This window comes from Grammomys surdaster, unplaced genomic scaffold, assembly GCF_004785775.1.
Source record: "Grammomys surdaster isolate TR1022 unplaced genomic scaffold, NIH_TR_1.0 172, whole genome shotgun sequence".
Lineage (NCBI taxonomy): Eukaryota > Metazoa > Chordata > Mammalia > Rodentia > Muridae > Grammomys > Grammomys surdaster.
In genome coordinates, this window is record NW_021604620.1 from 71,611 (window position 1) to 98,977 (window position 27,367).

The 27,367-nt window shown below is 45.6% G+C and overlaps 1 protein-coding gene across 1 annotated transcript in view; it reads right to left on the reverse strand.

Annotated features, from left to right (window-relative positions):
- Positions 1-715: 715 nt before the first annotated feature.
- Limd1 (LIM domains containing 1) overlaps positions 716-27,367 on the reverse strand; it is a 43,364-nt gene continuing 16,712 nt past the window's right edge. The window contains exons 2-8 of the mRNA XM_028767393.1: positions 24,216-24,317; positions 9,858-9,925; positions 9,052-9,114; positions 5,252-5,382; positions 4,749-4,800; positions 4,018-4,086; positions 716-3,073 (exon numbers count right to left, since the gene is read on the reverse strand). Coding sequence (XP_028623226.1) covers positions 2,936-3,073; positions 4,018-4,086; positions 4,749-4,800; positions 5,252-5,382; positions 9,052-9,114; positions 9,858-9,925; positions 24,216-24,317 — 623 coding nt within the window. The 3' untranslated portion in view covers positions 716-2,935. The remainder of the gene's footprint in view (positions 3,074-4,017; positions 4,087-4,748; positions 4,801-5,251; positions 5,383-9,051; positions 9,115-9,857; positions 9,926-24,215; positions 24,318-27,367) is intronic.

Sequence of the window (27,367 nt, forward strand, 5' to 3'; positions counted from 1 at the left end):
ACCAGAGTTTGGAGTCAAGCCTCACACTATTCTTTGCAAGGGTTCTAACTGGTAGACAGCACTTTCACTGAGTGAGAAAAGGGTACTCAGAACAGTATTTAATGCCTACAAAGGACTGTGGATTCTGAATCTTAACAATCTGATTTTCATTTTGTGTGACTGAAGGCTATACAGAGCCACGGCAGTACCGAAAGTATTCAAACCATTTTGTTCTTCTGCCCGCTACCTGGGATTCAACACTGGACCCTCACAGGACTCAGCTGAAAGGGGTTCACTTAGGCACTAGCAAGGAGAATGGAAAGTCCTGTCATAGTTAACATGTAGCTAATAACTCTGTTAAGGCTGAAGGCTCTTCTGAAACCTATGGGTCAGAATGAGGAGGGTGATGGCAGAGGCTAGCCCTGGAACTGATAGCAGCCCATCTCCTTGGTTTTATCCAAGGTACAAGAGTTGTACAGGAATCTTGAAAAAGCTATTTGCTCTAACTTTCAAAGTATAGTCTCCCTACCAACTCCCTGAGTTCTCTTCTTACATACCTATAAGTATAATCTCCTTACAGCTCTATCTGGCCAAAATTTATAGAACGTTTATAACCCCAGATAAGTGAATATATCTTCATGTTTTAGTGCACAGGCCTGAGATAGAAGAACCAAAGAATATGAGACCCCTAGTGGTACCTTCTCCAGCAAACAGTCGAAGAAGACAGTCTTAGGGGTTCTGGGAAGTTTGCAAATTCCTTTATTGCTTTTTCGATAATATAAAATTTGCAAACAGATCTGAATCACCTCAATCAGGAATTTCATTTAAAAATTAATCACAGAGTTTTAAATTATCCAATTTATAAACAAATCCCATCTTCTTCTGACACTAATTCCAATGCAATTTTCATCAATCATCTTGACTCAAAATTAGACTATACCAGAGCCTCAGTGAAGGCAAAGACATATTTTCTCGTTCCCTGCCAGCCTCGCCAAAGCCAACCTAGGTAACTACAAGAGAAAAAACATGGCTAGCCTCAGGGTCTATCTCTGCTGACCCATATAGCCATAGCTTTATTTTTTAAGTAGCTCTGTCTAGAACAGGAAACTAGTAACGTCTGGCCAAAGGACCCCAAGAGAAGGAACTTTATAAAAATGAAAAAGATGGTCCCAGTCCACAGTCCTAGTCCTGAGCTTCTCACAGGCAATGGAGGCCAGCAGGATTGCAAGAGCCTACAGGTGTAGCCGAGGCCTAGTAAGGAGTCCACATTCACACGTGGCAGAGGCTCTAGGGACAATGGTTCACCACCCAAGCCAGCTGCTGGGTACCCAGCCTGACTGCTGAAGTGAGATACTCCAGCCTTCCTGCCACAAGTCATGGGGCGCTCCCTGAAGATAAGACAGCAGGTGGAAACCCATTTCATTGTTGTTTTTCCAGTTTTACCCATTTGAACTTCCAAGGAGACACTGACCTCTGGCCTCAGGAAGTGATAGGCAAAGTTAATTATATTCTTCAGTGCTAGGTGGGTTTTTGTTGCTTTTTTCCTTTCTCTTTTTAAGTTTTTTTCTTTTTTGAGTGAGGTCATGGCCTCATGTAGTTGAGGACAGACCTAATCTCCTACTTCACAAACTTCAGCCTCTCAAATGTTGGGAGGACAGGTATGTCCACATATCCACCTCAGAAGCGGTCCTAACATTGTCAGCACCCTGTCTCCCTCTTAGCCTGGCTACCTCAGGAGCCAGCAATGCAGAGGCACAAGGCCTGATTTCAGTTGCATCTGGTCTCAGAAGACCTTGTGTTGCGACTATACTGCTTAGCTGTAGTCAAGTTGGAAAATGGCCACTGCTGATACCCCAACAGTCTCCAATATGATGAATTCCTCTTTGATCAGTGATTTGGTGAAAACTATCTGTGAGGTATGTTTTGTGTGTGGACAAAGGTAGAGAGAAATAACGAAGTTTTAAAAAACAGACTAAAGCAGTGTACCTTGTATTGGTTTCCTCAAACCAAATGAACGTCTGTGCACAAGAGAGACACCTTTGAAACAAGCTCAGGCACTCCCTCTGGTGCTAGCTTTGAGATCTCACACACAAAAGTTTCCTTTTAGAAGGAGCTCTCTCCCAGGATATGGAATTCCCAACGGTCATGCTCAAATAAGTTGAAAACGTTGACAGGGACGTGAAGGCATGAGATCCTCAAACTCACCTTGAGGAAGCAACTCTAATGCCACAGACTGGAGGAAGCAATGAAAACACAGCACCGAGCGTGAACAAGAAGCCTGGTGCCTGCACCAGTTCTCTCTGAGCTGGCTGTATAGGACAGGGCAGCCCTGAGCCCCAGCTCCACTGTCTTAGGTGCAGGAGGAAAGACAGAGGCACAACAGGGAGACCCAGCCTCCCAGATGTCTAAGCTTGGCTCTCCTTTACCAAGCAAACTCCACGGCACAAAGCAGTGCCTCTTTCTTGCTGTAACACAGTCAAATGTTCAAAGCATTCTCAGAAGAACTAAAGCTCTGATGTGGACTGAACCACGCCACAGGCTGTGTGAGGGTTATCTGGGTGCAGGCATTCTCCTAGAGGAGGGAAGTACTGCTCACCTCCGTCAGTTTCTCTAGGGACACTGTGGAATGTGCTCAACACAATCTGAAAACCCGCTTTCCAGGGAGTAGGATGTGTCCAGTTACACAGGCCCCATCTTGTGTCAGGTGCATGTGCAAGCTGGAGCATCTTCCTGAGTGATTTGGCGAGTGAGAGGCAATAGAGAAAAGCACGTGGAAAACACATGGACGGGATGAGGAGTGCACACTGCTGCGGTTAAAAGAAAGACACCCTTCACACACACAGGAACTCTACCTCCTGTCCCTCCTCTTCCTGTGCCCTAGCTGCGGGGGAGCTCAGAAGTGCTACACAGACACCTCCCAGGCAGGCTGTCCCCGCATGCCCACTGTGTCCCTTTGCTAGAAGCGGTGTTGGTGGAGGGGTGCAGGTGAGGGCCCTTTCTCCAGTCTCTTGACATGGCAGGAGTGACAGAACAGGTGGTCCTCCAGTGGATAGCAGCGGTGACCGTCCTCATCATTAAGCTCCAGACCACAGTCCTGCAAGGAGGCAAGAATGTTCCAGAAAAACAAAGCAGACTGCAAGAGTAACATGAAATCACAATCCACTCAATCACCAAAGGGTGCTTCCTGATTGTAGGTAGCTCCTATCCTGTGAACAAGCCAGTGGCTACCTGCCACCATGGAGCTCTTCCAATTTGATTGGTTGGAACGGAGACGTAGCTTGAGAACAAATACACACCAGGTTTCCAAGACAGAAGACCCAAAGAAGATAGAAAACTATCTCAAGAGTGGTTTTTATGGACTACAAGTTGAAATACTACAAATCGTTTTGGGTTGGTTGGTTAATTAATCCCACACATCCCCACTCTTTTGAGATAGTGTCTCATGTAGCCCAGGCTAGATACGCTCTGTAGTCAAGGATGACCTTGAAATTTGAAGATTGGTGCAACATGACCTCTGGCTTTTCTGACAGTCAAGAGGCACTGAATGTTGTTTTTTGTTTGGTTGGTTGGTTTTTGTTTTTTTAATGTAGGATATCCCACAGGTCAGAGAAGCCCCACTCCCCACCCCCTCACCCTAATACCCACCAATTCACGTCCCTATTTCCAAAAGGGGTTTCTTCATGATTTTCAGGGCTCAGTTCTGACAGATGTTTCTGACGGAACACTCTGCACCCAGGAGGGAAAGACACTTCTTCCCCCTACCCTTATATATGTAAGTGACAGTGTAACCTTGAACCCCACACTACACAGTCCTCTGAGCTCTGTAACTTCAGGGTAGCAATTGCAAGCTTCAGAACTTTCTCATTTTGAATTTGGAAAAAAAAAATGGCATACACCTTCACACCAAGTATCTGTTATCACCCCCATATAATCAGCTCTTAAGGACAGACCTCAGAGAGAACGTGGTGACCACTTCAGTCCCATGACCCAAGAGGCCTTTGTAAAGTAGGCTTTAGGGCTGGGCATGGAGGGACCTACCTCACAGTGGTAGCATTCTACATGGTAGTCTCTGTCCATGGACACAACTCTGATGGTCTCATCTGAGCCCTAGGACCAAAAAAAAAAAAAGCAAGACATGCATGCAAAGAGGCCAGTTATAAGTCCATGGGATACTGCCAACAAAGGAACGGGGTGAGAAGAGATTTTGGGGAATAGGGGGAGGCTCTGAGGGAGGGACATAAATCAATAGTGAATACTAGACACTTTTAGGAAAAAGACCAGATTCAGTAGATGTGAGAGTGGGTGGGGCCATGTGATCGTCTAGGATATCAGATGACACTGAACAAAAAAGACCAATGGGACATTTCTTTTCATTGAATTTTTTGCATAAGTATTTATGAATGACTGCATGTGTGCAAACACATACACTTGTATGCACACGCATGTGAAAGCCAGGAGTTTATGTTTGGTGTCTTCCTCCTTCACTCTCTATTTTATTCACTGAGGCAGGGTTTCAGGGCTATTTATTTTTTAGAGATGAAGAAAAGACAAGCTTTCTATTCCTCTGTTCATCTACAAGAGTTTGGCCTGGAACAAACAGGCCCAAGAAGCACATGGGGTTAGGAAGGCAGCCCAGGAGAAAGGGACAGTATTGGGCATTGGAGGGTTTGTTGAAAGGTATAAGAACAGGTTGCAGATCTTCTGAGTGACTCAAGGGAGACGGTCCAGTGTTTTGAAGCCCTCTGAGTAGAACCAGAAAAGCATCTTACCTCTGGTGGAAGGATGGGAAGGCCACAGGCTGCACACTTGGGGGCCAGCACCCTGAGGGAGGAACAAAGGGCACACGGTGCACATTGTGTTGTAATCAGAGTATAAGTGGTAACTAGGACCTGCCAGTAGGCCCTCATGGCCAGCACTCAGGGTTAGGTGGAGCTAGGCTCACTCTTTGGAATATCAAGACTATTCCTGGCTGCTACAGGAACATCTGGCTGGCTCCCGCTCCTTTAGGAATAAGATGAAACTTGCTGTTGGTTCCCTGCACAGTTACCTGGGCTGGTCTGACAAGCAGAGGCTGGTAGGCTCAGCCTGACTTGGTGCCTAGTGAAATTAGGTAAAGCTGGGGCTACAGGCTTGTTGGATTCCTCTGATTACCATTCTGTGTTCTGCCTTACCAACAAACACGTTTTAATACAGTTTCTACATACTTTTCACTCTGCTGAGCTCAGTGGGGCCTGTGTACAGGTTACCATCAACTCCCTTCCTCTCTCCTTACTTGTGATAATCTCGGACACAGTAGATCTTGTTTTCAGAGTCCACGGTGAAAGGAACCCCATCCAGACATTCATTACAGATGACGCAGCGGAAACAGCCAGGGTGATAGGACTTCCCAAGGGCCTGTAGGATCTGAAGACACAAAGACAACAACTCACAGAGATGAAAGGAAGGAGAGACACGGAGAAAGAGGAACACAGAGGTTGCGGAGCCTAACGCACAGCTGCACCATGGCACAGACTCCACCTAGCGCAGAGCTTCGCCTGGACAAAGGTTAAGAGAGGGCTAGTCTGCTTAGACATGGACAAGGAGAGGATCAAAGAGGGGCCTATGCGGTCTCTCAGTTGCTGACTGGGAGGAAATAAAGAGACTCCTGTCTGATCCCTCTCTCATAGTGAGAAACTTGTTCTTTCCTAAAAAGCAATGCTAGGTAGGGCTCGGCCTGTCCTGGGACCAGAACATTGGGAAACAGCGATAAATCAATTAAAGCTGGTCACAAAAGAATCTACCCCTGCTACGGAAAGCAGCAAGTATATAGAAGAATGAAAGAACATCCATATGGAGCTAGGAGAACTTGGATAAAACCTCTTCATATTGACTCCTGGTACCCGTTCCACGCAGCTTAGATTCTGCAGTGTGACAACCTAGAGGCCTGGCTGGAGCCCTGATCAATCAAATTCAAGTATAATAGACAAAGTTCCTTTGCTGTTGTCCATGTTTTTAAAACACAACACAGGGAAAGCCCCAACAGCCTCCCTACTCTCAGTGTCATTTGATTTGGATATGATAACTTGAACCACCAGGGACCTTCCAAAACAAAAACAACCAAGACACAGAAGGAAGAGTAGAGGCAAACAGAGAAATGAGAGGAGGGAAAGGAAGGGGAGGGGAAAGGGGCAAGAGGAAAGGGGAAGGGAGGGGAGGGGAGGGAGAAAAATGAGGGGAGGGGAAAAGAGAAGAGAAGGGATTGAGAGGAGAGAAAAGGAGGGGAGAGGAAAGGAAAGAGATGGTGTTGAGAGGGAAGAACAGTGACAGGAAAGAGAATGGGAGGGAAGAGGAGATGGAAGGAGGTATGAGAGATGGGAGGGGAGGGGAGGGGAGGGGAGGGGAGGAGAGGGAAGAGGCAAAAGGAGGAGGGAAGGAGATCAGGAAGGGGGAACAGGATGGAGGAGAGAGGGGAAGGGGACATGGGGAGAGGGGTGGGGAAAGGAGAGAGAGAAGGGGGAGCAGAGGGGGAGAAGGTTTAAGGGAGAGGGGAGAGGGAGAAAGGGAAGGAGGAGAGAAGAAAGGGAAAACAGAAGAAAGGAAGGGGGAGAAGGAGAAGAAACAAGAAGGAAAGCACATCCTTGGTGAGGTCAGATGGTCAGTAACAGAACTCACTGGGAATGGCTGTACAGTCCTATTCTCAACGTGTAATCCCTGAATCTGCAACCTTAGCATACCTGAGAACTTGGTTAAAAAAAAAGCACATTCCCAGACCCCACCCCAGACCTCCTCATTCAGAATCACTGGGCGTAATGTCTAGCAATCAGTGTCTTAAGATGATCTGATGCATGCCATTAGAGTAAGAGATTTCTGTAATTTGTAGCTAAAAGCATATTTGGTGATTCAGTGGGAGATTTACCTCTGCAATTACCTGGGTCATGAAACAGCAAAAATAACAGAACTATGACATCACCATGAACAGGCGCACCCAATACCAGTCTGCGGGGAGCACAGCACAGAATTCAACAGTTGATACTAAGCCATGCAGAAAGCCTTCAAACAGGCCTGAGGAAGGGGACCTGGAACTCAGGCAAGCTCTGCAGAACACTGTAAGACTGTGGAAAAGACGTGCTACAACCCAGGCCCTTCCACTGGAAGTCTGAGTAGATAAGTGGTACCACACATCTCAGCCAGGGAGCACGGGAGGACTACTCTGCTATCCTACCTTGGATCTCAGACTTCCTCATTCCCTACTGGGTTTTACTACTTCTAAACCCCTTTGGCAACATGCCAAAGAAGAGAAACAACTGCCAGGCTTCCAAAGTCCACTTGGCAATGGGAATGCACTTCCTCTCAAAGGCAAAAAGAGATCCTTAGATTAACTTAACCCTCACTGCACCTAAAGTCAAATGAAAGAAGACGCCATTTTGCTACAATCTGCCTGGCTTCTAAAATTCTGGCATTGAGTAACAGGACCTATTTCAGAATATACTCCTTTACTAACACGGTGTTTTCAGACAGTTTATACAGAGTTGGATAGCTGGGCCTCTGCTATACAGCTAAGTGGGTATCTAGAGCTTTTCTGGGACAAGAGAGAGGGCTCATCAGTTAAGACAGGGGACCTGAGTTCGGTTTCCAGCACTCACATCTGGTGACTCACGGTCTACCTGTAACTCCAGCTCCAGGGGTTCTGATACCCTCCTCTAGCCTCTATGGGCACTCACATACATGTGCACATACTAACACAGAGATGCACATAGACACACACAAGGACAACTGAGCTCTCATGTACATACCACTTTTCAGACACACATAATTTTAAGAAGTAAAAAAAATTATAAATGTCTTTTTAAAGGACTCTGTATTATTAAAATTTTTTGGCAGCAGATGAGAGTTCCCTTTTAAAGCTTGGAATCACTCTTACACAGGTAGAGGGGTATGGCTCCTGCCTGCATGCATACACACACGCATACACACACACACTCCTCAGTGTGGTGGTTTGAATGAGAATGGGCCCATAGACTCATATCTGAATGCCCTGGTTGGTGGAACTATTTGAAAGGATTAGAAGGCGTGGTCTCTGAGGTTTGAAAATCTCATGTCATTCCCAATTAGCTTTCTCTGCCTCCTACTTTTGGACGAGGATGTGAGCTCTTAGTTACTGCCCCAGTACTGTGCCTGCCTGCCATGTTCCTTGCCAAGATAACCATGAACTCACCCTCTGGAATTATAAGGCCTCAGTAAACTGTTTCTTCTATAAGTTTGCTTAGTAATGGTGTCTGTTCACAACAACAGAAGAGTAATTAAGACACTCAGGGAAGCTTTGGCTAGTGATGAGGCCACAGCTGTCCCAGGGCTAAGCTCTTCCGTATACAAGGCCTAAACAGCAGCAGGTACTCCACGTAAGCACGGAAAGTTCTGTTCACTGTTGCTTTATAAACGTTAGTGTATAACCAGAAAGAAAGCACGTTCATCAAAGACATGTATAAGGGCTGAGAATGTAGCTCAGTTGGTAGAGTGCTTGGCTAGCATCCATGAGGCCCAGAGTTCAATACCCAGTACCAGGCCAGGCAGGATGGAATGTGCCTTTAATCCCAGTACCCAGGAGACAGAGGCAGGTAGATCTCTATGAGTTTGAGACCCTCCTGGTTCATATAGAAAAGCCAAGGCTACAGAGTGAGACCCTGTTTCAAAAAATCAAAACAAACAAACAAATCTAGCACCATATGGTGATGCATCTTAGGAATGATTTGTGCTGGAAGAAAATAACAACCACATTCATCTGCCTGTACCTGATTCCCAGGTGGTTGAGATTTCTGTAAGTGAAATAGGCTGGTCCTAGCACCTCACTGGGAAAGCCAATGACCACAGAGAAGCCAGTAGGCCAGTGTAAGCAGGATCACAGCAGTGTGCATGGTTACAATTGCATTGGTCCAAGCCAACAACAGCTTCTATTAGAGAGGAACTGGCTGCACCAGACAAGAACTTCTTTAAATAAAACCAGCAGTGACCGGAATCAGAAAGAAAACATTGTGTTCAATTATTAATGTCTTTCTAGCCTCTTTCCAAGGGGCTCCCTGACCAACGCTTACTCACCATGTCCATGATCAAGTGTCCACAAAGAAAACACCTGTCCGCAGACTGCTGAAAACCAGAGTACTGTTGAGGAGAGACAAGAAAGATGAGTCAGCCACCCCCCACCAGCAGAGAGAAGGAAGGATTCCTCAGAAACCTGTGGTTCCCCTGAGGGTGTGCAGCACCTACCTGTATCTGGGTCCCTCACCATGTTAAACTCTGACACAGAGAGGTGTTAATTCCTTGACTCAAAGATTCCCAAAGGGGCTGGAGAGATGGCTCAGCGGTTAAGAGCACGGACTGCTCTTCCAGAGGTCCTGAGTTCAAATCCCAGCAACCACATGGTGGCTCACAACCATCCATAAAGAGATTGGATGCCCTCTTTTGGTGTGTCCGAAGACAGCTACAGTGTACTCATAATAAAATAAATAAATAAATCTTTAAAAAAAAAAAAAAAAGATTCCCAAAGACAAGATCCTTGGAAACTTGAGACAAAAGGAACATATTGGGACCCATCTCAGATATGGTAAGCTGGAGACAGGCCTGGAATCCGTGTTCTAATGAGTGTGTGTGGGTGCACACATGTGTACACACACACACACACACACACACACACATGGGTTAGGAAAGAGGCACATGTATACATGAATAAAGCCTGTGGCTTGTCTTCTGTTTCAGGACTCAGATTACTCAGACATGCATGAGGAGGGAATGGCCTTCTGCTAGTAGTACCAGGAGTACAGAGAAACAATCTCCTGCCATCTGGACCTCTCAGGCTCCTGCCCTAAGCCACCCTCACCCCACACAGTCTGTGTGATAATACTCACCAAAAAGTCTTCCTCACAGAATACTTTGCCATTGACAAAATAGAAGGCTTTTCCTCTTAACTTCCTGCCTGAAGTAAAAACAGGAAGATGGGTTAAAAGGAAAAAGGTTAATATTTAATAAGATAGCTTTTTTAAAAAAAGAGGCCCTAACTCTAACCACACATAGGAAATGCCAACTGTGAGCGAGAGTTGTTTTTTTTTTTAATTAAAGGGTGATATTAGATGGGCGTGGTGCTGGGCAACTGTAATCCTAACATTTGAAGGCAAAGCCAAAAGGATCACCACAAGTTAGACCCCAGCCTAGGCTACATAGTGGGGGACAGTGTGGCCCTCAGCAAAAAGCAGACCAAGTCCAGGAAGAAGGTCCCCTGGCTGGTGCTATTTAACAGAGAGACTTGAAGCCAACTTGAGATTCACCATACATGTCCTTCTAGGACCTCCTCGATGCTCAGAAAAATGTCTGTGAACCTTGGTGACAGGCTAGAGAGGCACACACTAGCACAAGGCACTGGCAGCAGTCTCTCCTGTCACCCATGACAACCTACCAGAATGCTATAAAACAGTAACTACAGAAAGCCACAAGGCAAGGATGTGCTGTATTTTCTCTTGATGCAAATGGTGTGGTCTGGGGTACGGGACTTCAAAGCATGGACTCTTAGATTAGACTTCTGATTCTATAAGGCTGAAACACTGATTAGAAAAACATCCTCGGCGTGGCAGAACCTGACTGAGGTTAGGCCCAGCACTCAGGAGGCAGAGGCAGATGGATCTCTGTGAGTTTGAGGCCAGCCTGGTCTACAAAGCAAGTTCCAGGACAGCCAGGGCTGTTACCCAGAGAAGCCCTGTCTCAACACACACACACACACACACACACACACACACACACACACACACACACACACAAAGGGAGAGAGGGAGGGAGAGAGGGAAACAGAGAGACAGAGAGACAGACAGAGAGACAGACAGAGAGAAACAAAGAAAAAAGAAAAAAGAAAAAAGAAAAACATCCTCGCCGGGCGGTGGTGGCGCACACCTTTAATCCCAGCACTTGGGAGGCAGAGGCAGGTGGATTTCTGAGTTCAAGAGTTCGAGGCTAGCCTGGTCTACAGAGTGAGTTCCAGGACAGCCAGGGCTACACAGAGAAACCCTGTCTTGAAAAAACCAAAAAAAAAAAACAAAAAACAAAAAAAAAAAACAAAAAACAAAAAAAAACCATCCTCAATCAACATCTTTTGTCCCAAATGTGTGAAGAGCCAGGACATATGCTTACGGAAGTTCAAACACAGCCCCTCCACTGGGCATGCAGATGAGGCTCTACAGTGCTGAGGACTCCATGCACTTCTGGTGGCAAACTGCAGACAACCCACAGTCCCCTAGAAATCCTAAAAGCCTAATGAATTCTTGGCACTGGATGAAGTCAAGATCCTGGGGCCAAGGACCTAACCTGACAGCAAAATCAACAACGTCACAAAGCATGGTGGCACAGGTCTGTCATCCCAGCACTTAAAAGGCCAAGGAAGGAGGAGGAAGATTGTGAATTCGAAGGAGAAGAAGCAGAAGAAGCCTGTTACATCATCTTCACAATAATCTTGTTACTAATAGCAACCTAATGTCTACCATATAAAAGATATCAATTCTACCTGTAATCAAAGAATGTAAATTAGAACCACAATAAAATCCTATCTTCATCTCATAAATTGGCAAAGTAGTAAATCTGGTTGGGTACCCTGAAGCATACCTGTAATTCCAGCACTCAGGAGATTGAGGGTTTTTTCTCTCTCTCTCTCTCTCTCTCTCTCTCTCTCTCTCTCTCTCTCTCTCTCTCTTTCTTTCTTGTATTGTAATGCTAAATACTGGCCCCCAAGGCCTGGTTGCCAAGTGACACTATGTAATCTTGCCCCCTCCCCAAGTTATCCCTGATTGGTGAATAGAAAGATAGGCGGTGGGAGGGGGTGCTCGGAGCGGGTGGTTTGGGGTTCCTAGGCTTGGGGTAGGAGGAGAGAGTAGGTGGGGAAAAGGAGAAGATGCTATGGGGTAAGAATCTTGAAGTAATGGCTCTGTGGGCTGGCTAACTGGAGTTAAGAGCAGCCCATACGAAACATGACAAATTATATAACAGGATTATTAGCTAGGAAATAGACATGACAGCACAAAGGAGAGATATCTGTCTGGTTCTTGTACTGACTAAGGCTTATTATAAATACAAAGGGGGTGTGTATCTTTTATCAGGGAACTAAATGATCAAAGGTGAGATTAAAAACTCCAAATTGGGATTAAAAATATTTAACAACACTGGAGGCAGAGGCAGAAGGATCAGGAGTTCAAATTTAGCCTGAGCTACCCAGCAAAATCTTAAAAAACAAAATCACAACAAAAGAAGGAAAAAAAAATTGAGACAAGGTCACACCATGTAGCCCTGGCTAGCCTGAAACTTAGTTTGTAGACAAGGTTGGTCTCCAACTCACAGAGCTTGTCCAGCCTCTGCTTCCTGAGTGCTGGGATTAAAGATATGGGCCAACATACATAGGAACAAAAGAAATTTTACTAAGTCAGGTGACCGCTGGAGGAGAATCCAAAGAAGTAACCACCCAGGAGCCATCTGTCAGGAGCCACAGGTACAAAATCCATGTGAAAAATGGTCTACGGATAAAACAAGCATCTTCAATGCCCTGGAGATAGAAGAACTGGTAAACCAAAGAAGAACCTAGATTAATATTCTATGGTATACACTGACCAAAGTTAAAGGACTGGGTCTATCCACATCATTAGCTAAACATGTCCAGAGTTTGACACTTGTCCTTCTATCAAGTCACACGCCGATCGCTGAGTTCTGGTCCATCTCATCTATGGAGCACCTATGTTTTTCTGATTTGTCCTCAGACTTCCCCAAGGAAGAGGATGAAACAGTTAGAGATGGAACTAAAGATCACAGGGGCTGCGGCTGAAGGCAGAGCACTAGGGGGAACAAGGGTGCCACCAGCAAACAGGACTTCATTTCATCTGTAAAAAACACCAGCTCTGCTGCCAGGATCTGGTCTAGGAAGTGACAGAGAACCTGAGCTCGAGACCAGTGCTTTGCTTTACGAGGAGCAGAGAAGCTGGAAGACGGCCATGCTGTAAATGTGGGGTTTCTACCCAGCCACTTTGTTCCCAGAAATAGGGAGTGAATTATTGTTAATAACTGCCTAGGTCAAAAGCTAGGGCTTATTCCTCAACTAGTCCCTAACCTATTTATCCTGTTTATGCTATTCTATGAGTGCCATATGGCTGGTTACCTCTTCTTCTGTTTATGCGATTGTCTCTTCCAGAGTTCGATGCAAATCTTTCCCAGAATTCCTCTCTCTGTGTGTGTGTCTCTCTCTCTGTGTCTCTCTGCCTTTGTCTCTCTGTCTCTGTCTCCGCCCCCCCCCGCCCACTAGATGTTCCACCTTCTAAAACTGCCTCAGCTCATAGCCTTTTTACTGAGAGTGATGCTTCTAAGAGATTCTATTTACACTCAGCAGTTAAGAGAACTTGATGTTCTTATAGAAGACCTAGATTCTATTCCCAGGACTCACATGACAGCTCACAGTGAGCAGTAACTCTAGTTCAGGGGATCCAACACCCTCTTCTGACCTCTGTGTGCACCATGCATGAAGGTGGTACACATAAAACATTTGGCCAAATACCCATACACATTTTTAAAAAAATCTTAATAGGGAAAGAATAGCTTTATTCTAAAACCCACAAAGACCGTTACTACGCGAAGGTATTAAATCTCCTAGCATGCAAACAAACACAAGTGGAGCTGGGGGTTGCTCCCCTGTGACATCACCAGGGACTGTGAAGCACCCACTCTCCCTGTCACTGCATAGGTTCCTAAGCCAGGGGTAAGCGTAAAATCACAAACTCTTCCTGGAAAGGAAACTTTAGAGATGTTTATCTTGACTCCATGAGGCTGACTTGGCTTTGGGACAGAATTAAAAAAAAAATAGATCGATAAATATTTACTCAAAGAAGCGATTAGATAAAACGGAGCACAGCTAACTGATGAGCTGTTATATGTTTATGGTGGCCTTTGAAAAGACCACATAAATAGTGTTCTAATGGGTTATATGTTTATGATGGCCTTTGAAAAGACCACATAAATAGTGTTCTAATGGTACCAGAAAACGCCTGTGCTATAAAAAGAGAGTCAGGACACACTAGTGAGAGGGAAGAAAGCAAGCTGGGCATGTGTATTCATGGCACAGTTCCATTTTGGTAAGTATCACACACCCCACTGATACATAGTGGGGGACGGGGGCAGGGAACAGTGGCCAGCAGTGGTGGAAATGTAACAAGGAAAAGCTACTTTTATACTTTTAGAAAGTATACTTTTTTTTTATACTTTTTATACTTTTATACTTTCTATACTTCTAATAGACTTGACAAATAGTATTAGGATTTCGTTTTTCACCTTGTACATTTTTTTGTTTTGTTTTTAAAATATGTATAACAAAAATACTTATTCAGTTTTTAAAAGGCTATGTTATTAATTTTAAAAAACATACTATGATGCAAAAATAAGAGTAATAATAATAATAAGAAGAAGAGTAAGATTTACATGTCTCAGCCATGTAAAGAAGACAGTCGCTGGCTGGTGAGGGTGCCCATGAGTGGACACGCACGACACCTGCAAGATGGAGACAGGTTTGGTTTTTTCTTCTTTCCCATAGTTCACCAAATGCTTAACAAGTAGGCAATGTTGTGATTCCTTTTTAAAAACCAGATCTTGTCATGTAGCCCAGGTTGGTCCTGAGCTCTCTCACTATGTATACTGGATGGCCTGAATATTAAGTACTGATCTCTTTAAAATCACAAGTTGGCTAGACAGCTGTTCTTGCTGCCAGCCCTGAGCTGAGAAGTCTTGTGCCCAGACAGGAAGGGTAAGGGAGGAGCTCAGAGGATATGTCTGTCTTTTCTCTATTCTCAGTTTAAACACTGAGCACCCCGTAGAGACTCAGGGCGGTGGAAACAGGTCTGCTCCCAAGAACTTGAGCTTCAGCCCTCACCTCAGGCTGGAAGCTGTATATAGCCTTCGAGTTTATTTGCTTTACCTTGTCAGAGTAAGAATACCACCTGCCAATTGTCCTTCACGTCCTGGGGCCTTGGTATAGTCTTTCTAATGTTTAAAGATTTGTTTTTAATTCTTTAATCTATTTGTGCATGCGTGTAAATGTATGTCATGTGTAGATCCCCTAGAGCTGAAGGTGCAGGCACTTGTGAGCTGCCTAACCCGGGTGCTAAGACAGAACGCAGGTTCTCAGGAAGAGCGCTGAGTGCTCAGAACCTCTGACACACCTTGTTAGCCTGGGCTTTGTGTATTTTCAGGGAGAACATTCGGCCTTGTTGCACACGTCTACTGCTGAGTCGGTCTTGTCACCTGCCTTTTAGGGAAGTCAACAGTCACTTCTCCTGAAAGTCATTTCCTACTCTAGACTTGAGATTGGGGAAATGAGTCACTAGAGTGAAGCAGACATGGAGCACGTGACAGTCACTATCACTGCACGGGGCAGACATAGAGCACGTGACTGTCACTATCACTGCATGGGGCAGAAGTGAAGTGCGTGTCTCTCATTTCACTGAAGAGAGCAGTAACACCCGAGTAGATTACTCCTGGCATTAACATGGAACCATACCTCAAGAACACTCTCAACTTTAGGGGTTTCCTTTCTTCCCATAAAAACATACATCTCCCAGCAACGGTATGGAACCCAGAGCTTTGTACAACAAGCAAGTGCTCTACTGCTGAGCTAAAATCCCATCAAAACATGGTAAATGAGGAATCCTAGTCTCATCCGGGTAGCAAGAGGACAGTTTCATCTGATTCTGAAGGCATATAACCAGCTGTTTCTTTAGGCCACCCCACAGTCCTAACTTTTGTAGAGCACAAACCTATATTCTCGCTTCTCAGTGAATGCAAATGAAGCTCTCACGATTGACAGCAACCTTTACACACTGGGTCCATTCTGTCGTAAGTAAGTGTAACCAGAATTCTCTAATAGCACAGATTTGGATAGAGCAAGACTGTCTCTACCTCATACCTGGAAGCAAGCTAAAACTGCTACCTGATTAGAGAATGGAGGCACAAAAGGAGCAAGCCAGGAAACACCAAGCAGCCAGTCTTGAGATCAGGGAGGCAGAGAATGCTTGACCCAGGCTCAGTCACTCCCAAGCAGGCCAGAAAAACAGACACCTAGAAAAACAGACTCACCTAGAGATCCTGGACCATAGATGCTCATGGCTAGAGCACAGAGCTACCACTAGGTGGTGCTACACCCAGGCAAGAGTAGGAGAGACTGAGGCAATCCATCCCAATGAGAGCCCCAAATTGGGATGGATACTAGAAAATAGCATGGATTATTTCATTAATCTTGCAAAAACCACAACCATCCACTTTAGGCATCTGAGCCTAACTTACTGAATTTTCACTGGTCTGCCTTTGCTGACAGGTAAATAAATACTAAAGAAGTCAAACTTAAAGGCTGGAGTTGAAAATATTAAGAGTTGAGAATCAAATACAGGTCTTCCTAGGGCAAAGCCAACAGTGTCTTCATAATACACAATCTCTTCATTTCTGTTCTGTAAGAATTCTCTCTCAGAGTATGAATCATGGGTAGGAGCAGGTAGCTACTGCCATGTGTGGCTATCTACACATGAATTTAAGTAAAGTAACTTTAATGGTTCAAAGTATATTCCTAGTAATTGATGCCCACTGAGACCACGGTTTTAGGACATCTATATTGTCACATAAAATGATTCCTAATCTACTTCTTCAAGCAGCCTTTGCCAGGGACATTTCCCTCAGTGCTGGGAGTAGGGTTGGGCTCCCAGTAAGGACCCCGATAGATGAAATCAGTGTGGATGAGTGACAGGGACAGTATGAGGGTGACTGGCAGAGGCCAGTCATTTAATCTGCTGAGTAAAACGAAGTTTCCAGTAACATTGCTCTCTCTTCTAGAAATAGGAATGATATAACAAAGTCTAAAAAAGTAGTTGGCCATTGGCTAAGACTTCACTACAAATGTTTCCTTGATGGGTAAAAAATGCAAAGGTTTCCCAGCAAGGAGATGAATTCCTCCTCAAGGGAAGTAGAAGTCAGCGGTCACCCAGATCAGTTTGTCTGTGTTGTCCACAGTGGCAAACAGACACATGGGAGTATTTACATATAAATGTAATTAAATTAAAGTAAGACTAAAAGTTCAGGGCTGAAGAGATGGCTTACTGGTTAAAGTCACTGGCTGTACAATCATGAGGACCAGAGTCCAAATCCCAGAACCCACATAACAAGTCAGGCAGTTCACAATGCCCTGTAAACTACAGCTCCAAGGGATGTGATGCCCTCTTCAGGGCTCTACACATGCACAGACACATGGACCCACATGCACACTCCCTCTCTTGCTTTCTTTCGCTCTCTCTCAGACTCACATCCACTCACCCACACGCACACGCACACACACACACACACACACACACACATACATATACACACACATACATAACTAATAAATGGATAAATCTTTAGAACGACTCTAAATGTGGTGGTTCACATCTACAATCCTAACATTCAGGAGACAGAAGAACTGCCACAATGTTGAGGACAGCTTTACATAACAGATTCAACTCATGCCCAGCCTGGGCTAAGAGTAAGAACCTGCCTTAAAAACGTAAGTTAGCTGAGTTCTAGGTCTTGAACGAGTACATTCCAAGGACCTGACGTCACCTGTGACTAGGGTGTTGAGTGTCGCATCACCACAACGCTCAGTCTGATCTACCCATTCAAACAGCTCTTTCCAGAACTGTCAGCTCTTAAAGCACACTGCTAACAAGGTAAGACAGAGAAAGTTATTTTATTTTGTCGTTGCTATTGTTGGAGATAGCATGTTTAATCTAGTTTAGCTAGCTTGGAACTCTCAATCCTCCTGCCTCACCCTTCTGAGTGGTGGGATCACAGGTGTCAGCCATTGATGCCTGGCAAATCAATTGCGCTCAAATGAGCAGATCTCACTTGCACTTCACAGGCTCACCGGCCCTGGTAAACCAAGGTCCAGAGCAGAAAGGGGGGAAGTAGCAGCATCAGGCCTTGCCTGGAGTTTTCTTTCTTTGTCCTTGTCTCTTTCCAGGAAAGAGTCACTAGCCATTATCTAGCCTCTGGACTCCTTAGAGATATAGATATAGATAGATAGATAGATAGATAGATAGATAGATAGATAGATAGATAGATAATAGACAGACAGACAGACAGACAGAAGATAAAACTAAGGATCCTGCCAGCTCCTGATAGGCTATTGTCATAAGTTACCAAGGCCAGGCCCCTTAGTGACCTTCAGTTTCCTTAAATGAAACCTACCTGAGGAAAATAACTATACCCACCACTACTTTCTTCTTGTCTATATGTCCACATCTCTACTCTCTTCTCAGTGTCCACGTGGCACAGGCTGGGCAGTGACTACTGCAGGGAGTGTTGTGGGTGTGGAATGGCTTTGCTCTGGTCCCTGGGAAGGGTCGATCGTCTCTGTCCGGCCGGGAGTTGTATTTGCCAGACTCCCAGACTGTTGAGAGCCCTGAGAGCACTGCTTGTTTCTGGATGCTGAGCCTCAGGGCCACACCCAACCTCAGCCCTCCTGCTGTCTGCCGCACACGCACACGTGGGAAGATTTCCCCCTCTAGCTTACAATATGACTTGAGCACTTTCTAACTCCCTACTCACACCAAGACCCCACATCCCCTCGTGTGAAAAGAAAATGGCTGGGAGGTGACAGAAAGGCGTGAGAAGATGGGGCGAGGGCTTCATGGTGACACACAGTACAAAAGTGGTCACAAGGCAGACACCACCAGCAGCAGGTCCAGAGATGATAGTGAAGGGACCAGAAGAAGCAGGGAAGGAAGAGAAGCAGAGAGAGAACAAATATGTAAGAGGACATCTCAGAGACAGAGCGGGGAATGTCACTTAGACAACTGAGAGACCCAAGGACACCCAAGAGTGGAATTCCAGTACCTGATGTGACATCTGAGACATAAGAGACTCCCCTTAAAGCTAAAGAGGCAGGTGACACACAGGGACACCCAAGGTCCCATTCTTGGTCTGAGTTGACAGGGAAAAGGTAACAATTTCCATACAACCATGCAGCATGAGGTCCTTAGAATGGATCTGCAGCAGCAAGTGGAGGTTAGACCTGGACATAGTTCCCAGACTAATCGTGTAACAAACACGAAGAATCTGATGATCGCTCACAGTTGAGAACTTCATGATCCCTGGGCCAGCCAAGTATAGCCTGGGAAACAATGCCTGGTCATCTAGCCTAGTGTATTTTGAGATGAGCATAGGGATTCTGAAAGCACACTGGGTTCTGGTCACCCCTCCTGGGTCTCCTGACCTGCACACTCTGCCCAGCTTCAGCCTGTTTTGAGTTCTTTCTGGGCCCCTCTCTCAGTGTCTCCTCTTCCCTCCTCATATTCTTGACCTTCGGTGCTCTCGGATCTAGCTGACTCCGTCAAATCACACTTAAGTGTGAACACAGTGAAGAAAGCTGGGACAAGCGAGACTCACTAGTCTAGTCTATTTTCGACACTCACTTGAGAGAGGCTGCACACCAGCCTGTTGTCACGAGGCACTGCTCAAGTCAGCAACTTGGCCAAAACAGTCAAGGCAAGATGGCCACCCAGTGCCAGCTCCCTCTTGTGGCTTGTATACTCTCTCAGCAAAGCTCAGGGGTGAGGAAGAAGGGCTGAGGAGCCACAAGATTCCGATCAAGAGCTAATCAAGCTGTTTGGAATGATATACTCAACAAGCCAGGCTGACTTGTAAAATGAAGGCAACAGCAGAACTCCCTGGACCATGACAGGGACACAGTGAGGCCCTTGGAGCATCACACCCATGGTAAGCAGCAAGTGACACCTAACTGGAGATTCCTAGGCTAATGAGAAACCTTGTCTCAAAAAACAAAGTAGTAGATGGGTCATCAAATGGCTCAGTAGGTAAACAATGCTGGCCACCAAGTCTGACGGCCTGAGTTTGGTCTCCAGAAGACAGGCGGTAAAAAAGAACAACCCGACAAGTTACTCTACAAGTAGCTACACTGTAGCATGTGCAAGCCCACCCACTTGCCCACACAAAATGAACATAATAAAAGGAGAAGAAAACGAAGGTCGACAGCTCCGGATAAACAACACCTACAGCTCTCCCCCAGCCTCTACATCTGCTCACACAAATGTGCACACAAACCCCAACAATAAAAATCTTACGTCTGTGGACCCAAAATGTCTGAAGTGATTATATATAAGGTCTTCCCTACTTTCTCCCTTTTAGCTTACTCCAGAAAGTGCCAGAGGGAACCCCACACAATTGTCACAAGTCAGCACACTCCATTCTTCTCGTCCCCAGCACCACCAGAGATGAATGCTAAGTTTCTTGACAGTATAAACCAGCATTGCCTAGGCCACTCCTGCTTTCTCCTTTAGGGAGAACCAACAGCTTTCTAAGAGCATCCTGTTGGGGCCACAGCCACCATAGGTGGGTAGGGGATGAGCAAAGAGAAGTAAGACCACACAGCACATGTCTCCATGGCAACCAAACACTCAAGGGCTGAGGAGTTCATCAAGAAACAAGAGAACTTGAACAACCCACACAAATGTTCACACGTCCACTCCCTGAAAGCCTATTTCTGGGATGAAATGCCAAGAAAACAGCTCAATGGAGGGAAAAAAAGCAACCGAACAAAGACACTGACTAACTCATAAGCCAGACTGTGCAGTGACTAAGTGGGTTACCATGTGAGCACTGGTGCGATTACAGCTGCTAAGTAAATGAGGAAGCACTGTGGATGTATTCTGGTCCCAACTCTAAAATGTGTACAGATTGGGATAAAACCGGAGGGGAGACACCAAAACGAAGACAGACGCACTACAAGGCTAAAGCAATAGGCTTCTTCTGTCTTTAAATTGTTCTTTGTGGTTATCGTGTGGTTCTCATATCTAAAAATGAACTAAACCCATCAAGGGGTAGGTGAGTGTGCAGATCTGTGCCTGAGAACCTGTCACAGGGCCCGCACCTAGAAAGACCAAGGTCTGCCTTGGCCTTGCTGAGATGCCTCATATGTAGCCTGCTGCCAGCCTCTCGCTTCTACAGAGATATGAGGCCTCCTGACCAATGCTCAGAAGAGACTGTACGTGCTGAGGCTCCTTGACCACAGTCTCAGTCTCCTCCAGCTGGCTCTGTGGTCCTCTGACTAGTCCTTTAATGTTAGGACAAGGACGAAGCAAGGTGGCACTTTTGAGACATTATCTTCAGTCGCCAGTCTGTTTGCTATGCTATAACTGAATAGCACAGTCTGCATAATTTATAAGGAAAAAAGGTTATTTAGTTCACAATTCTAAATGTCCCAGGTGGAAAGGCCATATCTGATGAGGGCCTTCTTGCTAAAGGGGACTTTGTAGAGAGGCCAAAGGTAGCACAAGGCATCTCAGAATGATAGAGATCTGACTATAAAGTCAGATTTATAGTCCCCTCTTGACTATAAAGCAATTGGGGAGCTCTATCCTGATAACCCCAGCTAATCCCAGCCATCATCCAAGTGCCCCCACCTCCAAATGCCAGAAACTGGCTTAGACCATCACATGTCAACATGAGTCTTGGAGGGGAAAGACACTCAAGCCAGAGTATAATGTAAGTGATATTCAAAACTTAAAAGAGCCTAGGTACCACCTTCGCCCAGCAGTGTCTGTGTGCTACCATGCGAGGCAGTCTAAACAGGGCACTAAGGAATAGATGTTATCCAAACAACTGCAGGTAAAAATGACTGATGCATCTACATAGGACTGGATGTCTCTGCTTCCCTAAAATTCTCATGCTGAGATCACAGAGTACAAAGTGTTTGTCCTAGGGGGCAGGTGTTGGGAGATGGAGCCTCGTGAGGGGGGCCAGAGCTGTGGGGTGACTCAGAGAAGTGCCCTTCTGAGACCTTCCACCCCTCTTCTGTGAGGAATGCAGGAAGGCCATGTATGAACCACGAAGCAGCCCCCTTAAAACACTAAATATGCTGGTGCCTGACCTTGGCTTCTCAGACTCCACTGTGAGCATTCAGTGCAGCTCTCTACCAGCCGCTTGGTCCATGGTCTGGTACAGCAGGCCCCATTGTCATCAGTCGGCTTCTGCCTGCTCACAGCTTTTCTAGTTCAAACAAGAACTGCCTGAATGGTTTTTGTTTTTGTTTTTTTTTTTAAAAAAAAAAAAAGGAAAGAAAAAAGTTTCTACTTGTTCCTTGGTAAACAGGGCAACTATTAAGAAACAGTTGTCAGTCTTCCCAGGGAGGAGCACACTAACCGGTTACCCAATAGCAAACGGTCAGTCCTGAAAACAAACATACAAGTAACATCATACAGGCTGCAGCAGGCTGTGGTTAGCAATACACACACACACACACACATATGTCACAGCATTTAATGAAAAAAAAAGAGGCCAGTGATTTGAAAGAAGGCAAGGAGGGGCATATGGAAGTGTCCGGCAGAAGGAAAGAAAAAGGAGAATGGTGTAATTACATTATAATCTCAAAAATTTAAAAAACAGTTGAAAGAGCCAAAGACCAAAGATAACTTTTTTTTTTTTGAACATGTTGCTCAGGTTAGCCTTGAACTCACTATGTAGCTAAAGAGGACCCTAAACTCTTGATCTGTGTGCTGGGATTATAGGCGCTCACCAGTATGCCTGATTTATGTGGCGCTAGGAATGGGACCCGGGGCTTGAATGCATGCTAGGCAAGTATTCTACCAACTAAGCTATGTCTGTCCCTCCCTCCTTCCTCCCACCTTTTTTCTCTACTCTCTCTCTCTCTCTCTCTCTCTCTCTCTCTCTCTCTCACAAACACACACACACACACACACACACACACACACACACACACACACCATGCTTAAACTTGAAGTGTGTACTAATCTTCACCTCTGCTTAATAAATCCACCAACTTTATTTCTGACTGATCCATCTTAAAGTCTGTTTTTTGTGGTATAGTCAAGGGTCTGGCTTTATCTGAGTAGAAGTCCCTAGGGCTTTTTTATTAGTTCTTTATAAAGCTCTGTGTTTTGCCTGCTTGTATATCTGTATACTGTGTGCACGCCTAGTCCCTGTGGAGGCCAGAAGGCGGCACCAGATTCCCTGGAACTGGAGTTAGACAGTTATGAGCCTCTCTGTAGGAGCTGAGAAGCAAACCCAGGACCTCTGGAAGAATAACCGATGGGTTACTCTGAGCCATCCCTCCAGCCCAGCCAACCATAGTTCATGTTTGTTCTGCCTATACACTGTTCCTCACTTTTCTCTAGGATGTATGTGTTGTGATGTTCACATCCTTCACATGCATTTGTGTCTTGCCATTCTCCACTTTAGCAGAGTTGGCTTAACTTTGCCAAATCATCTGGAAACAATGACCAAACTCATGGAGTAGAATGTACACAGAGAAAACGGTGAGTTGCTAGAGAAAGGTCCATTATGTGAATTAAGACACAGAAATGACAGAAATTGTTTCTGTTATGGTACTATGACCTAGTAAAGAGATGACTTTCTTCCTTTCTTTTTTCTTCCCTCTCACCTTCCCCCTCTCTCTCCCTCTCTCTTTGAGTCAAGGTTCCTCTCTGTAGCCCTGGCTATCCTGGAACTCACTTGGTTGTCCAGGCTGGCTGAACTGAGATCCACCCCACCACCACCCACCTCAAGTGCTGAGTGCTGGGATTAAACATATGTGCCACTAGGGCCCAGGCTAAGAGATGTCTTTCAAATCAGGAAGGAGGGGCAGGAAAAAGGGAAGGAGGAGAGGGGAACTTTAAAAAAAAAAAATCTCCTCTCCATTAATCTTCAGCAGAGGCCAGAATCAATCTATGACTGAGTCTGACATGCACACATCAGGTCTGACAGACTCCACAGTGAACAGCTACCATTGGCTCAACTCATCACCTCACCCGAGGCATAGCAACTCATCAGTGGTCCTCTAGTTGTGTGGCCCTGAAGTATGGGAGATAACAGCCAGGGCAGTGAACATGTCCTTCCTCTCTTCCTGAGTCCTCCACGGTACATTACAATCCTAACGTTATTAAAGGGCTACTTTGCAACCACTCAACTTATCACTGCTATCTTAAGTTCTTAGAGATAAGCCACCTCACTTCATTAGCTTTGTACTGGGGGTTAAGAATCCTTACTCTAAAGGTTGCTCCACTCAGAGCGTGACTCCATGGTACAGCAACTGCCTAGGATGTAAGAAGCTCACGGTTCCATCCCCACAAATCCCCACTCTCAGTCTGTGTTCCTCTTTCCAACCCCCCACCCCGACACACACACTGCTACACACTTACTGCAGGCTGCACAGGTGAAGCACGCATCGTGGTAGAGATCCCCCATGGCCTGACAGGCCTGGCCAGCTCCAAACACTCCTTTGCTGCATTTCACACAGGATCCTACGATGCAAGAAGACACCAAGTTAGGAGAAAACTGAGATGTTTAAAAAGTCATGAAAAAGCCAATGAACAAAGAAGAATACCCTCCCTACCACAACACCACATCCATGGATTTCTCAGGGCTCAGTTCTTACAAGTACAAAAACCAGTTATCACTAACACTCTACACACACACACACACAAACACACACGCACACACACTGTCCCCACATCTGCCCAGAGCTTTCGAAGGTTCCCACCATTCAGAAAATCAAATCCTAAGCAAGCCATGACTACAGCATGCCTGGGGGGGGGGGAATCTAATCTCAAAAGTGTTTTAATATGTTTAAACGTATTGAGACGGGGTCTTACCCTGTAACCCAGCCTTGCCTGGAACTTGTCATATAATCCACAATGGCTTCAAACTCATGACAATCCTCCTACCTCGGCCACTTGAGTGCTGGGATTACAGGTATGTGTCAACAGAGTTGGCTGAAATTTTAACTTTACGTGACTTATTTATATGTGTTTCAAAGCTTTCCCAGAACACAGCAGGTAAAAACCTTATTTCATTGTTTCAGAGTTTCTATTTTGATTGATTGACTGACTGAGATAAAGTCTCTTCTATGTAGCCCTGGCTATCCTGGAATTTGATATGTTACCAGGCTGACCTTGAACTCAAATAGATCCACCTGCCTCTACCTCAGAGTTCCTTTCTTTTCTTTTCTTTTTCCTTTTTTTTTTTTTTTCTTGAGACACGGTCTCACTATGTAGCACACTGTCCTGGAACTCACTATGTAGATCAGGCTAGCCTTGAACTCACAGAGATGGCCCTGCCTCTGCTTCATACATGCTAGGATAAAAAGTGTGTGCCATTACACACACCTAGAGCTCCTATTTTAAATTGACAAACCAATTACTACTAAGAAAATCTAAGCTACTATATTCTTTATAAAATGTCCCCACAACAACCTTTCAGGCAAAGAGAAAACATCATACATACATACATACATACATACATACATACATACATACATTACACAATACATAAATCTGCTAGCCTAGACCCAAGAGGTAAACGTGTCTCATTAATGCTGGGGAGATAGCCATCAAACCTTGCTCATAGGTTTAGAGCAAAATGGATGGCATCTCCAAGACGAACCTCACAACCACCAGTCTCCTAGGGGTTAGCCTTCCCCCCTCTCTGTACCCTACCCAGGAGGTTCTCTTCCAGTTCTTCTTTCTCTGAGGCCTGTTACCTACGCCCCCAGCCTCCTGTTTTCCTCTCAGATCTTGACTTCATTTCTGTGGGCTGCAAGCACGCAGCTTCACCATGTGGGCTGCCAAGCACAGATACACAGCAAGGAAGAAAACTCCCCGTGTTCAAACCTTCGCAGGCGGAGTAAGGAGCATCCCATACAAAACCACGTTAGCAGGACAAACATTTGGTGTGAGCGATGAGTGGTAAACGGATAGAAAGGTTCCTCTTAGAGAGAACAGGTAGGAGAAAAACAAGTGACTCACAGTTCACACTCTGGGGAAGGTGTGCTTATCACACAGACCTTCATAAAAGAGGCCCTGCTATATCCTTCCCCACGAGCCAAATTCTAGAAAGGTCACACCTCTTGTAGGTTTGAAAGACAGAATCTGAGCCTGTCGTATCTCTGTGTAGCTATTCACGCCGTGTACATGTGGGGCACCTCATGAGGAGATGGGGCTCCTTTCTTGCCTTGATCATCTGTTCTGCTCAGGATTCAGACCCAAGAACAGCCACGCCTCTGACCTCCCACTGCTGGACTGGCCCACCTCCCATTTTGCTTTGTTGCCACCACACCCACACCAAAGGCCATCTCTACCTAAAACCACAACTACAAGGCTCCTCCCATAAAAAGGCATCCTTCTACAAGTGACAGTGCAGCCCTGTGTTCTGTCCCTCTGCCCAGTAGACTACACAGCATTTGTCCGACTATAAACACTTCTCCACCACTTAGAGACATGCTTCCCAGATGCTGCGACAGGATGAAGAGCCCAGGTGACTGTATTCGGCCTACCTGGAGGAAACTACAGTGGGCAAAGGGGCTCCCCATCTCACCTTGGTCCTGGCATGAGACCCCACAAAGTCCAGGCTGGAGCTCAACATTAGAAAATAAGAAGCTGTTGACTATCTTTAGACTTTACACAACCCTAAGGCCACCAGATTTACACTAATACCCAAAAAGGAAAAAAGAAATGTCAACAGCTGTTACTAAATCAACAGGAAAATGAATGAGGCCTTTTCTCAGCTAAAGGCTATATAGACTGTGGTCCTGGCAGCTCTGAGAGTTCCGAGCGTCAACAGAGTCTGGAAATGTATCACACCACTGTATCAAAGCTAGACCAATGATCCTGGCAATACTCCATCCCTCCCACACTACAGCTGAAACATCTCCAGAGGCAGCTGGTGTTGGAGGTCTACCTACCCTGGAGAACATCACCTCCTCTAGGCCCACTATTCAGGCAAGGTGCTCGTGGATGCCCAATATCACCTCTAGAGAATCCAAAATCAAGGTTTCCCAGCTAATCCTCCTTTGTACATGAGGATGAGAGAGATCCGAGTGTGCGGACAACACAACACAGCATTGCCTGACTCTGGATGCCCTTGCTTCTATCCTCTCATGCACTCTGCAGTTCCTGAGCCACTCCGTGAGGTCATCACTAACCCACAAAGGAAGTACTTAAAGCCACTTGGTGCTACAGCCATTGCATCAGACCTCTTTCTTCAGCTGCCACAGAACAGGAGGCCTCACTTCACTCAGTGGGAAAGGAAGTTGAGATAGCAACTTCCCAATCATTGTAAATTTGCCCTTGATCTCCAGCTTCTGGCCTCAATGCCCTTCCCCATCAAAGGAAGAGGAGTTTAAGACACCCCATTTCACTTCAACTAAGCCCACTGCCAGGTAACCCCTGTACACACTCTTCTAGGGGGAAATATCCAAAGGATACATAGCATTTTTAGAGGACAATTAGACACATTTTAAACTCATACTATGTGGCCCAATAACTTCACTGAATTCTTCCTGAAGGAGAAAGAA